The 14,532-nt window shown below is 41.0% G+C and overlaps 1 protein-coding gene across 1 annotated transcript in view; it reads left to right on the forward strand.

The window, feature by feature from the left end:
- The window catches only part of angptl2b (angiopoietin-like 2b), a 10,681-nt gene extending 653 nt beyond the window's left edge, over positions 1-10,028 (forward strand). Inside the window, exons 2-5 of the mRNA XM_032516640.1 lie at positions 4,632-5,530; positions 7,745-7,938; positions 8,904-9,174; positions 9,628-10,028. Coding sequence (XP_032372531.1) covers positions 4,651-5,530; positions 7,745-7,938; positions 8,904-9,174; positions 9,628-9,827 — 1,545 coding nt within the window. The 5' untranslated portion in view covers positions 4,632-4,650 and the 3' untranslated portion in view covers positions 9,828-10,028. The remainder of the gene's footprint in view (positions 1-4,631; positions 5,531-7,744; positions 7,939-8,903; positions 9,175-9,627) is intronic.
- The last annotated feature ends 4,504 nt before the right edge of the window (positions 10,029-14,532 follow it).

The following is a 14,532-nucleotide window of genomic DNA, read 5'->3' on the forward strand; positions in this document are numbered from 1 at the left end:
ACACACAGATGACACACATGATGACCTTTCTTGATGTGACAGACGTTAGGGAGCTCAGAATCTTTCAGCCCAGTGACATTTCCAACACAATGGTGAAGCAATTATTTTTTCTAATTCCGTTAAATTGATTGAAATCAGACTTTGACTGCTCCCTCCCAACCTATTGCACTTTACATAATGATTTGGTTTGATCTTAAATTCAGCATCAGTTATTGGACTCCCTGTTTGGTGCCAACGGGTAATTTCTTTCTGATGACTAACCGGACTGATGACTCTGATGGACTTGGTGGAGGGGGTTAATTCAGCGCAGGGGGATGCTGGAGAGCGGGCTCTGTGGGCTAAGTGCTTCTTCCCTACTGAAAAAACACTTAGCTTGTCAAAACTCAGGACCCAGAAGGGGTAAGATAAAGACATTGGCAATGAAGAGTGAGTAGCAAGAGCCTTGAGTGATACATGCTGACGTAGAGATTTATTTTACAGAATCTAAATAGTACCATTCACTTCTAAAAATTGAAAATAATAAGATAACCTATGTCAAGCATATACAGCTTCAGGATGTTCCCCTGGGCTCAAGAGGACTGGGAAGCAGGCGGTTGAATCCCGTCTTTGTTTCTGTTGCCAGAGTAGTGTTTGGATAAGGGGGCTTTGAGGTAGAATGCTGGAACTTATCGGAACTATTCCTGAGACCCCCTGCCTGACTCAGATCACATGTGAGGGGGGTAAGAACGCACAAAGCAGCATGAGACAAAGAACAAAACCTAAATTTGAACAAAAACCTAAACTCTACTGCTCCATGGAGTCAAAACAAATACTGTACTATACCATCAAACCGAGCAGGTAGTTGGGGTTAATCATGTCCAAAATGTCATGTTACACGCTTACAAGGATTACATGCTTGAGGAAAGAATGAGGTCACCCTCAAGGTAATGTAATAGTGCAGATTACCAAGAGCAAATTGAATTTGACTCTGATCCAACACATATTGGGTGTCATACAGGAAACTCCAAGTTCTCTGCGGAGTTGGTGCTAATTTGAGCTTGCAGAACAAAGCCGTCCTGCACAGTGTCTGCTTCTTTGCCGCTACTGACAAATTAGGTGCTGTGCAGTTGTGTTGTGACCTCCTGTTGTGGATGTTGATGATGTGACTATGAGGCATTCACACCGAAAGTAGGACACTGGGAATGAAATGGGTCAGTAGATACAGTATGTTGGTAGGGATAAGGGGCGTAGTGGTCCTGCGTCTAGCTCTCTCTGTCTGCCACCACCATTGGCTCTTCATGTGTGTATGGCAGCTCACTCTAATGAGGTGACGAAGAATGTGAGGAATGCTCACGCTGAAATGAGAGGGGCTGGGGTGAGAGACATCACCCAGTCTGAGCGAGGCTGCCCACCTTCTAATTAATATGTGCTGAGCATGACCAAAAAGGCTGGAGCGCAGCGCTGGTCAGAGACGCAGTGACCTACCTGCTGCACTCGCCTATCACACTTGATTTAACATTATAGTAAAATCCAGAAGGAGGAGTCGTGTAAACACAGACTTACCACCTGACGACAGTAAAACCAAAACATTTTGGTGTGAAGCAGACTTAAAGAAATCCCCCCAGGAGGAGCTGCCAATCAAATTATGAAGAGAGTGGTTAATCGCTGCATTATTCGCTCATACGGCCCTGAGCAGAGTAGACGTATATGGCACTTTTCAACACCAGTTAATAATTGCAGCTATTTGCCAGTCAATAGCAGCCTGTTAACGTAAACTGATGTTAGGCCAATGATTAACTGTGGGGGCTGTTAAAAGCGAAGGAGGAGGAGGCGGCTTTCTGTTGTTCCCGCTTGCAGACTGGGGATGGGTTAATAACAGGCTGTCTCTGTCAGGGCAGATGGGACTGTCTCAGGTCCCTGGGATACTGAGCCCAGCAAGTGTTGTTATTTGAAAATGCACATTATCTGAAAAACACTGGCAGACACGCACACACAAACCACATTCACTTTGTCACACACAAACACACATTTCATCACAGGCTGCAAACATTTTCCCCTCAGCTTTGAAGTGTAGTGAAGCCTTGAGAAGGAGATTCCGGGCAAACGACGTTCCAACCTGGGACTCCTCCGCAGCAGGGGCAAATCACACGCCATTTCTCAGAGACAGAGCTCATGTTCCAGAGGGAGAAACCGCAGGCCACTGGCCAAATACAGTCATCAGCACAATACAAGGGACAGGCTCTGGGCTGCTCTTTTATCTTGGTATGGGCTTACTTTTAAGCTATTTTTAGTGACTTCTTTAGAGCTTGATCTATCAATGTTAATAAAAAATTGGCATAACATTATTTATAACACTGAATCAATCAGCATTTGCATCAGCTTAGAGCTGCAAAGATTAATCAATTAGTCGATTAGTTTTCAACTTTTAGATTAATCACCAACTATTTTGATTATTGATTTAGTCGGTTTTGTAATTTTTGAAGACAATAGTAAACATTTCTTAGATAGACTAAGTTTATTCTCTCCTCTGTGACAGTAAATTGAATATCTTTGAGTTGAGGCATTTGAGGACGTCATCTTGGACTTTTGAGAATCACTGATCCATATTTGTCACCATTTTATAAACCAAACAACTAATCAGTTATTTGAGAATTATTAAAATGATTAATCGACTATGACAATAATTGTTAGTTGCAGCCCTAGGTGAGTTGACATCATATAGCCAGAATTAGTAATGAACGAGCCTACTGCTGTGCTGACACAAGACAAGTTTCATGGCAAAAAAACTCCACTCTTCTTTGAAGTGTTTCAACTGAGGACTGACGAGAATCAAGAGTACGTTCCTCTTCTCTGAAGGTGATTCTTTTCTAGCCAGGTAAACTGTAATATTGGAAAGACCGACATGATAAATAAGAGTGCAAAAAAAAACGGTTTTCATGGCAGGGAAAAGTGTTTACACACTCTACTCTAGACAGATAAAGCCAAAAGGGTCAAATGTGCCAAGGGTCATGTTCGTGGAGAGCGCTGCATTTCTCTTCTCCATGTCTCCAACCTAATGTGCTGGCAGCACGCCCGGATTAACAAGACAAAAACAGTTCTGCTCTCTTCCTATGTTTGTGCTGACTATTGTATGCTAGATTATCTTTCACAGAGAGATAGGCTATAACAAATGGGTGAGGATTTACTGGTAAGACTGGCAATCCTGATGCAGATCTTCAAAGCCAAGCCAATATAGCGCTCTCTATAATGCTTTCTGATTAGACAGGCCCCTTCTGACTCTGGGGAGGTGTTACACTGGACCCCTCTGTAATCCAATATGCAGCAGCTTTCAATTAAGGTGCCCCAGGAGTTCAAGGCCTTGTTATCCTTACACAGGAGCTACATTCTCCTCAGCGCTCATTGGCATCCCCTAATAACGCCACATCATCTACAAAAACTGCCTGCACTTATTTTTCTAATAAAAAAAGTCTACACTTTGAATTCTGGAGTTAACATTTAGCCTATGTATCTCATTTTAGTCTTGAGCAATGTTTTTTTGCCACAGTTATAAAAGACAAAATTTAAGAGAGACTGTAAACTAAACAGGAATATTGTATCTCAAAAGTCAATCAGAAATGAATACTCAGACAGTTAAGGATAACAGTTTGTAATGTCCCTATTTAGAGTTACAGTTAGAAGAGAAACACATGCTGTAGTGTGTAAGTAAATACATAAACTAGGATTAATTGCCTTTCAGTGTCTGAGTGCAACTTTTTTTCCCACTTTTGGTAAAGGCTAAGAACAGGACTGATGCAACACAATCAATATTTAAAACAGCTCCATGAATAGCATCATCTGCTAGTGTCTCAAATTTTCCATAAGCAAAGATGTCCAGGCCTGCAGAGGGGAGCAGATAGGAGTGTTGCTGTGTATCAACGACAAGCAGTGGCAGCTGCCCAGAGAGAACTTGCGCCAGCACAGCAAACTAAGCTAAACACACTTGCACAACAGCAATGTAACTGCCTAAAGACATCATCATTAGAAGCACATCATTAGAAAAAAGAAACATTTTTCTTAGGTGCAGTGAGGGGATTTGTAATTTTCATACAGCATGTACTGCATATGTTTGATAGCTGAAAGCTGATTTAAACAAACCAGGATCAAGGATTTTTTCAATGAATTACACTTTCAAAGCCGTAGAAAAAAACGGCAGCGTGTGCTCATGCTAGTTGTGATACCTACAGTGTAGCAACCATGCAATAAATGATTTATATATTACACATGAGTTTCCTGTCATGGAAAGTCAGGGCAGCCATTGGGGCGTTCAGCAAGGCAAGTGAGCAATTTTCTTTCAGATCTTATCTTTTTTGAAAGCCCATATTTTTGGGAGCTGTATTGACCCACAGCCCTGTTTAGGGTGACTGCACAGCGCTTCTGTTCCTGACTGCTCCTGGCAGGTAATGACGGATAGGACCAGTGTAACTTGATGGGCAGCCTTCTTCTGGTCTTAATCAGCTAGCTATAAAGGACTCCACTGATGTCAAATCCTGAGGGGTTTCAGTTCCAATAGTAAGGAAAATAGTTTCAGAAAAGATATGCTCATACAGTCTGCTGCTTAACAACTACAAAACTGAGTCAGTTAGGGCTATTGTTTTTTTCCCCATTTTCCTCAGGTTTTGGTGAGTTGGACACATGGAGCCCCCTTCAATGGTCCTGCTGGGGCTCCTTCTTGTTTATGGACTAGCCTGTGGGGCCCAGCAGACTCCGGAGAGTCTGTCGGACAGCAGCCATGGCAGGGACAGGACCCAAGAATTTCAGAGTAGTGAGGATGATTTAGAGAGAGAGTTTCTCTATGTTGGAAGAAGCAAGCGTGCTCCAGCTGACCAGCAGCAGGACAAGTGCTCCTACACTTTCATTGTGCCTCAACAGAAAGTAACCGGAGCCATCTGTGTCAACTCCAAGGAGCCGGAGGCCATGCTGGAGAATCGAGTCAACAAACAGGAGTTAGAGTTGCTGAACGTGGAGCTACAGAAACAAAAGAGACAGATCGAGACCCTGCAGCAATTGGTAGAAGTGGACGGAGGTATTGTCAATGAGGTCAAGCTTCTGAGAAAGGAGAGCCGAAACATGAACTCCAGAGTCACTCAGTTGTACATGCAGCTGCTCCATGAGATCATCAGGAAGAGAGACAATGCCCTCGAACTGGCTCAGATGGAAAACAAGATCCTGAACCAAACCTCTGAGATGCAACAGCTTACCAGTCGATACAAAGATCTTGAGCACAAGTACCAGCACTTGGCTTCATTGGCCACTAACCAATCAACTCTAATTGCCCTGTTGGAGGAGCATTGCCAGAGTCGTCCCCCCCCTCGTCACGTGCCCGTCCCCCAGCCACGGCCTCAGCCACCTCCACCATCACCACCTCTCAATAAGCCTTACCAGCCACCCATCCTTCCACGAATTACAAAGCCAATCAGCAACGAGATCCAGAGTGACCAAAAATCTCTACCGCCTCTTCTTCCAACGATGCCCACTGGCACACACAGCCCTTCGACCACAGACAAGCCCTCTGGTGAGTCTAAAAGTCCTATATGAACATTTAAACATTAACACTTCATTTCTATGTTCTATTTTTGATGCATTCCTACCAAACACACCAGTTGCCATCACAAATTGTAGTCACAAACAAAGGATTGTGCTTCTGACCTAACTACGATGTAAACCTCGTAATAACAAGACAACACCAAGTTCCAGTCAAAGCCAATTTAAATACGTCCCACACTTTCCCAGAGCAAAGGGCTCTCAGTGAGAACAGAATGCTGTTGTCTGCAGCCTTTTGAGATGCATATCTAATTGCCTTGATTCAACCCACACAAAAACACAAAACATATTAGCAAGATAAATAAATGTGCCTAAATGGGTAGCTGGATCCAAGCCCATTAGACTCTTGAACACATGTTAGTGGACGATAAAGCTTTAAAATTGACGTGAAGGGTGTTTTGTGGTATCAGTTGCAGTGAAAAGTCTGTTGCCGCTCGCTTGCATTAGGAGACTTCAGTTTGAAAATGGTGGAAAAAAGAACAAACCAAAGCTTTTTCCATTGACATTTTGTGCTACTGCTTGCCATTTTCACCAGGCTGCATGTGAACAGTAGCCTTTGTATGGAATGTTTAAAAAGAGGCAAGGATTTTCCTGCCCATAGCCATGCAACTAACACCCCAAAAAGTTACATAAACCCTTAACACATACAGAGAGCTTCACACAATGCAGGAAAGAGGAAGGAAGAGAGACCTGAAAGAGCAACAGAGAGTTGGAGGGATGGATCCTGAATAAAAAGGAGGGGGTGGGGGGGGAGAGACAGAAAGAGATACCAAGAGTCAGTGATGTCATTTGTTCCACTTGCACCAGGCAAGAATCAGTCATATGTTCCACCAAGGCAGCAGACTTTATCAGGCAGAACAGAGCAGGGCAGGGCAGGGCAGCTCTCTGGCTTGTATCTGCTCAACAGACATTCCTGAAAGTAAATGGATGGCAGAGTGAGCCAGGAGACAGATATCATCCAAAGAAATTTTATGAAACCAAAAACAACCTTCTTACTGAAAGACAAACTTCTGGCTATTCCGATTATGTGAACACTTTTACGGTTCCTATGTTTGGCATCTCAACTGAGTGGGACTTCATGACGTATTATAAATGAAGTGTTTTGTTTCTTCTTTCATACACTTCCTCGTTCTTTTCTATCTCTTGCAAACTGTTGCGGCGCCCCCTACCTCACCTCTACCCCTTTGTGTGACCCCCTATTCTCTTTTCATTTGTTTCCATTGCATTTAAACTCTGTGTAATCCGGGCCAGTTGGCAAAGCAAACAAGTGTGAAATCTTAAGAACTTAAACACGTTCACAAGCAATTGAAGCCGGAGAGCCAGTTGCCCCATTAGTGTTTTTCCATTATCTACTGGGTTCGGAATGTTGAGGTAAAATCACAAAGGCTAATTCGGTTTCACAGATTTGCACCATAAAATCAAATAAAACAATATTGACCTTGCACAAAATCTACAAAACATTTGTAACATGAATTCTATTTCTGCAAAAGAGCACAGGGCTGATGCTGCCTAGGCCTAATTATTGCTAGCATTACTTTTCTTCAATTTAGAGGTTGTTTTTTTAACTAGCTGTAAACATTAAATGAATTGTCATAACATGTTGTAGATGCTATCCTGTTACTTTATACAACTTTTTTAATATTGGAAAAAGCTTCAGCAGGCTTACTGGCAGAGAAGTGCAGCTAAGAGAAGGATTTACAAGCTGACCATAAATTAATTTAGTCCAGGAAATCCTCACTTCAAAACATGATGTGAGGCCTTAATACGTCATGTCTTCAGCAGAAATGATGTGACTGTATATTATAAAGTAGAAAAACCAAAGTGAAAGTAAGTTAAATAATACTAATAATAATAATCCTGCACGGTATAGTATCCCAGATGATGAAAGGTTTTTGCTAGCGTTTCATCATTCAGTAGTCAGGATTCCCTTTGCCCTCATGCCAGTGTTTCTTTTGGCTGCCCAGCCAGCAGCCATTTCCCTTGTGAAAGAAGCAGCCAAAGTCAATTCTGCTGTTAAAATGAGAGCCTTTGCTGAAAAATGGGATTCCCTATGGCAGAGTATAAAAACTCTTTGTGTAACTATGGCTTTTTTTCTCCATTTCCCTTTCTCAACGTTCAACAGGAGATTCTGTGGTACCTGACTGGATTTTAACTATATATGTCTTGTTGTTACCTTTTTGTTTAGGGCCATTTAAGGATTGTCTGCAGGCTCTGGAAGATGGCCACACTGCCAGCGGCATGTACCTGGTGAAGCCAGAGAATGCCAACCGGCTTATGCAGGTGTGGTGTGACCAGAGACATGACCCAGGTGGCTGGACCGTGATTCAGAGGAGGGTGGATGGCTCTGTCAACTTTTTCAGGAACTGGGAGACATACAAGGTGCGGCAACCTCACACCACATCAAGGACCTCATAGTTTGGACTGAAGCTGGTGGCATATGTAGGTGGTTTTGCCACTAACCAGATGTGAACCAGTAATGAATAGGTAATTGTTGAGCTCTCAAAGTGTCTGATGAAGTAACAGCCTCAGCCACTGCCACAGCTATGACTCATTAATTCCAGCAACATCAGTTGGTCTTTGTGAATGAGTTGACGGTAAAATTAAAATGTGGGAATGTTGGACTTGAATGTCACATTACTTAGTTGTGTCAGTATCCCTGATAGTCTGAAAAAAAAAACTTATCTTCTGATTATTGCATCACAAGTTACCTGTTAAACAGGTCTGTGGAGTTATTTTTTGTTCAGGGTAACTAATTTCCGTTATTCTGAAAGGGAAACCCCTCACACAGGGAGGAACCCTTCACTGGTTAACATTTGTTTGTTGGCCACAGATTCACAAGGGTCCTGATTAAATCTCAGCTAAAGGCAACAGCGGAGATCTTTCCAAGACTTTCACGAAAATATTTAAACCGCATGAGATTTGAAATTGCATTTACACTCAGCAGAAGGGGTTTCCGTGATTCAAATCATGTGCAGGGTGGATAATACCACAAACCATCTTACAGTATGACCAGAGCCAGAACAAAGCCATGAGACAGCATCCAGTATGTTGGATTTCATACTATATACACTTTTCCTGCTGTGCTTTCAATAACAAAATAATAGTGGAAATCTGGACACCCGATGCTAGCTATAAACTTGACTCAGAGGGTCTATTTATAATAATGTTCCTTGACGATAAACAACCCCTCTGAAGAGGTAAACTCATAATTACCTTCAGAACATCTGCAACGACCCTGAATCATTCACCAGACATCCAAACTAACTGTTCAAAGCTTTTCAAACAACATTCAGAAAGGATTTCCTAATCTTACTAATAGTGTTTTTTTTCACTGCCCTTCACAGCAAGGGTTTGGCAATATTGATGGTGAATACTGGCTGGGTCTGGAGAACATCTACTGGCTGACTAACCAGGCAAACTACAAACTGCTGGTCACGCTGGAGGACTGGTCTGGTAGGAAGGTGTTTGCAGAGTATGCCAGCTTTAGGGTGGAGCCCGAGGCCGACTTCTACAAGCTAAGGGTGGGCCGTTACCATGGCAACGCTGGAGACTCCCTCACCTGGCATAATGGCAAACAGTTCACAACGCTGGACAGAGACCATGATGCATATACAGGTAAAAAAAAATTTGAAAGTATTACAAACAATGGCAGCTTAAAGCTTTAGTGCGTAACTTTTTGATATTAATCTAATTCTATTTAAATGAGGGTTATTGACCATGCATGAATTCCAAAAAGTACTGTGAAACTAGTGGTAGTAAGGTGGTGTGACATTCCCACGCAGACTCTCGAGTGAAGGTAATTACCTCTTCTGAAGAGTCCATGATGTTCTTTTTAATCCTCCATGTCCTCCTTGGCTGCTAGTGTGGTGTATGTGGGGGGGCTGTGCGGTCCGGGCATGTATCATGTGGACGCACTGACAGTTTTGTTGTCATTATTTAGAATACCTCATGGGGACGGCAGAAACTACACAATAGTTTTAAAACCTATGATGGAAAATATGTGTAAAAAGAAAATGTATGTTTGTGCACGCAGTCTGACAGTTGTGTTTATTTTTTCTATGTTTCTAGGCAATTGTGCCCATTACCAAAAGGGAGGCTGGTGGTACAACTCATGTGCCCATTCAAATTTGAATGGCGTTTGGTACAGGGGAGGACACTACCGCAGCCGATACCAAGATGGAGTCTACTGGGCTGAGTTCAGAGGAGGAGCCTATTCACTAAAGAAAGTGGTCATGATGATCCGTCCAAACCCAAACACCTTCCACTAAACATCCAAGGAACACATACTGTATCTCTCACTAAACAAAAGCCTTTGCATCTCCTAAAATCAATGCAATCTTGATCTTTTTTCTTAAATGGAGTGGCACCACGACAAGACCTATGACAAAGAGACAGATGAAGTGCAATATCAAAACATCAGGCTGATATAGTGGTACCTCCTGATAAGTCAAAGAATGTGTGCACTTTGTGCGGTGTTTGGTGTTTTTTGCCCCCAACGACTCGCTTGGTTATGTTTAGGGTTAAGGTTAGGGTTAGCTGCCCGGAAGGCGACGTTGGAGGCCAAAAACACCATTGAGCACTTTGTACACTGTTATTCTGTTGTCTGTACGTTTCCCTTTTTACATACATGACTCAGTATAGACATGTGCTCATTGCTCAGGAGTTGTTTTAAATACACTGTCTTTGATAAAACCAAAACCTGCTTAGTTGACAGTGTTCTCAATTGAATATATTGTTTGTATTAATCTAATTTGACATTAAAAGCACAGATTACAATAATTCAGTTAAGTAGCAGTGAGATAGGAACCCTGCAATATATATTATTAGTTTTTTGCAGTAACAAGCAAATTAGGTTGACACAGGAAACCTATCCAGTGACTTTTAATTTCATTCTAAATACGTTTAAAAAAAAAAAGGATTTAAAGGAACAGTAATATTTATACATGGTTAGATATTCTGGCCAGTTTGGTTAATTACAACAAAATACTATAAAAAGGTGCCATCTTATTTAAACCATGACCCCAAAACTGTTAATAGCAATACCTGAAGTTATTAACAGTATGCTTGTGGAACATTTAATAGATTTAAGATAAAAAATATACTTACTACCAAACTTTGAAGAAGTACACTCTCTTTAAAGTCCGGCTTTTTTTTATAAAGATACTTGTTTTGAAATCTTGAATTGCTTGAACAGGTATCCACCAATTTGCTTGAATGAATCAAGCACTGTATTTACTGTATAAATTTAGTGGTTTGTTGATGTCAACAGATCCGACACATTGCGTTTGTACATAAGATATTTGTAATATAATGTATTAAACCCTGTTATGTCACTTATACATTGCAATAAAATATGTACATCTTGTGTTTCTCTTTTTTGATGCCTCTTGCTGTAACATAGTTAGTATAGTTAATAGTTTGAATCGGTGTGCATTTGTCTGACATATTACACGGTTATAACTTTAGCACCTATCAACTGTCATGAACATGAATTGTGTGGTCATTTAGTGTAATTAGGCTAATAATGTCGCTGGTCACAGATTTGTCATGATAGAGCTATCAGTGTAATACCAGTTTATTATGTATTAATTGTATCCTTAAATTTCTCAAATCTACCATCTAACTTAAGTGACATTGTTTATCCAATGAGACTTAAAGACAAATGTCATAAACATTGATAAAAAATTCTAAACTAAACAGAAAAGTGTAAAACTAAGATTTTGAACATTAATCCTTTAGATTTCTATTTTGGTGAATTTAGAACCCTGTTGTGATATTGAGTTTTTTTGTAATGCAGATCACACTTTCTTTATCATTACCCTGTACCTCTTATGAGAACAAAAGGTGATTTTTCAATTTTTCACTCAAAACTGCTTGTTACTGATAGCATTTAGTGGGCTAGCCACTTGCATTTCTATAATGCATTCAACATGTCCAATCAAATACACATGAAGGTAAGTTCCTCATTGCTTCATTGTAATGCTCAACTTGTTGTGGTTAAACCCCTGAGAAAAATTTGCAAAGTTTACCAGAAAAAAGTTTACAGAATGTAAACCCATGATACTAATTAGGATGACCATGTCAGATATGCCATTTTGGATTTTACTGGGAGTAAAAAAGACAGACATTTAAATTTTTAAGAACCAAACTGGAAAACGTAGTGCTTCCATGGTGAATAAAAAAAGGTTATAAGAAAAGCATTTAAATATGAATCCTAAATAATTTAATAGTATGAATTGTAAATGGTGTACTTCAATTTTTAAGACATTGTTTTAGATTTTTCTGCTCTCTGACCAAAAGGTTTAGAGTAGGGCTGCACGATTATGGCCAAAATGATAATCGCGATTATTTTGATCAAAATTTTGATCGCGATTATTCTCACAATTATTTGTTGATTTTAACCAAAACAAATTTTATTGTCACATAGGCTATTTATAACTGCGAGAGGGAGTGTGATGGACGCTACTCACAGAGAGATGGCTGATCATTATGAACGGGTCCAGCACGGGTCGAACGGCGGATACACACGTCGTGTGTATTAAACGTCTGTATCTTCACTGCGCTGCATTATGAACTATGATATTCTGGCCATGGGTCACATCTCTGGTCCTGGTCCAGGCCGGTACAGCAGCTCCGTCTCCCACGCTGTGACTCTACCAACTGAAGTTAGCTGCATTCAAAAACTTCTTCTGTGTTCTTCGACTAGTGGCCGCGATAACAGTTACCCGCGGAAACACTGGTACAAATACAGGTTTGCCCCCTCATACTTAACAATATACAGCTGTGTTAATGAAAAATTAAAACTGTAGACATACACAGAAGTGGGACCGGCGGCGCTGTGTGGCGGGGCGCGGAGAGTAAGAGGAGAGAGAGTAGGACGAGAGAGCGTAGAAAGATCCAACACAGGCACGGCTTTACAGACGAAATGGGTCATGTAACGCAAAATTAACACCTATCCATATAAACAGCATTGCAGCGGATGCGAGGACATTAGCACGGTGCGCTAGAAGAGCTAACAGCTAACAGACGCTACTAGCTAACAGCTAACAGACGCTAACTAGCAAGGTCACTGCTGTTGTCTGAAAAACAACAAATGGGACAAAGTGTTGCGTTTACTGGTAAACTGGTAAACCTTGAGACTGACGTATTACCGACTGCATCTGTTGAGTTTTCCTCACGTACTCTGCTCTGTGACTGTCTACATCTAGAAAATTAGCTGCACGGGGTGCAGTGAACTACTCTGACTGGCTCATGAGCAGACGGCTTTATGGGAGGGAGATTGGCTTTGCAAAAAAAACCGGAGCGTTCAATGAAATGACGCTTTATAAAAATAATCGCTTGATCACGCAAATTTGATCGGGCGAAGTCCAAATCGTGATCGCGATTAAAATTCGATTAATTGTGCAGCCCTAGTTTAGAGTATTGTAAAAGCTAGTTGCAAAGATTACTGCTACATCATACTGAAAGTATACAGCTTACAGTGCATGCCTCCACCATGTAGCTTAGTTCAAACGTAGTTTGGTTCAATAAAAATAATGGAATACTTTAAGTAAAGTAACAATTAACATACATCACAAAGACTAACTTATTAGAACTGATTACATTAAAGCATGTTGTCTCAAACACTATTAAGCACAGTGTTAGTATACGAAGTCAGCACACCGGGGAATGACAAATGAAATGTGACAGGCTTGTAAAACTAATGCATCCAGCAGTCCCCTCCACTGACAACAGAAACCACCTTTATTTTACTATGTGTCAATTAAATTTTCAAAGTCAGCTGGAAAATGAAGAAAAACTGATTTTACACTGCAATGAACCAAGCTTCATTAATGTCCTATTCTGTGACCCGATTTAATTTAGGGAATGTTTAGACAGTTCAGAGAGCATTTTAAATCAATTTAGTATGAATTCCTGGGACTGACAACTTTAAAGACATTCTGACATTGTAGAAAGAGACCGAATATCAATAGAGCAAAACGTGGCGTGTGTATTTAAACTCCCTTGCTCCGAATAAAACCTAACTTACCATGTTAGCGTTATGTACTGCCAGAGCAAAGATGGATGCTTATGTGATAGTAGCCAAAACACTTGTCCTACATTCAACCGACAAACACCGGCTGCTAAAACTGGCTCAAGTCAAAAGCGAAGAAGCTTTCTTCCCCGTGACAAAGAGGCTTTGGATGGGACAAAGGAAGGTATTCATCACTCCCACTGTCACTCTGTCAGCTGTGTTTTTACTAAAGAAGGATGGGACAGGAAAAAGTACTTTGTACCAAATCCTTCTGTCTTCCCAGATAGGTGAACATGTTTTTTTATAGCAATTGCATCTTAAACCAGTTTAAAGTCTGTTTTGTCAATTAACCTTGTGGTAAAACAGAGGATGGTGTTTCATCGTCTCCATAAACAGAGACGACAGACTCTTTGGATGTCGTTTATGTCTGAGGACTCACCACGATGGAAAACCTTCAGTGAGGGTGGCCTGTGCAGCCCCCACTCCTCAACCAACATGGAAAACCATGAGCTGACAGAGTGCTCACTCAGCACAAAAGGAACCGCATTTCCTGGGCCGTCAAACCTGAACCTTCAAACTGGCCTGTATTGTTGTTTCACATTAGTGAAAGTCTATGTCCTTGTGCTCTTAATGGAACCATTTTTAACTTTACTGTGCTCCCAAAAATTCTTTTCACCCCACCTTTTGAGTAGCTGTAGTCATTCCAACAGAAACCATTGCACAAATTATTCACCAGGGACTATAACCACTCACATGTCATGCTTTTACTAGGACCAAATGGAGGCATCCCAAAGAGAATCGGAATGCCACATAACTTATCATTTATTGTCATTTTAAAACCCTACCAAATATGATAAATGAATCAGGGTAGACATTACATTAAAAACAATTCAATGTCATTTAAAACAATATGTGAGCCCTGGATAACTAACATTTGAGAATCACTCAGAGCCTATACC

The sequence above is a fragment of the Etheostoma spectabile genome, chromosome 5 (genome assembly GCF_008692095.1).
Source record: "Etheostoma spectabile isolate EspeVRDwgs_2016 chromosome 5, UIUC_Espe_1.0, whole genome shotgun sequence".
NCBI lineage: Eukaryota > Metazoa > Chordata > Actinopteri > Perciformes > Percidae > Etheostoma > Etheostoma spectabile.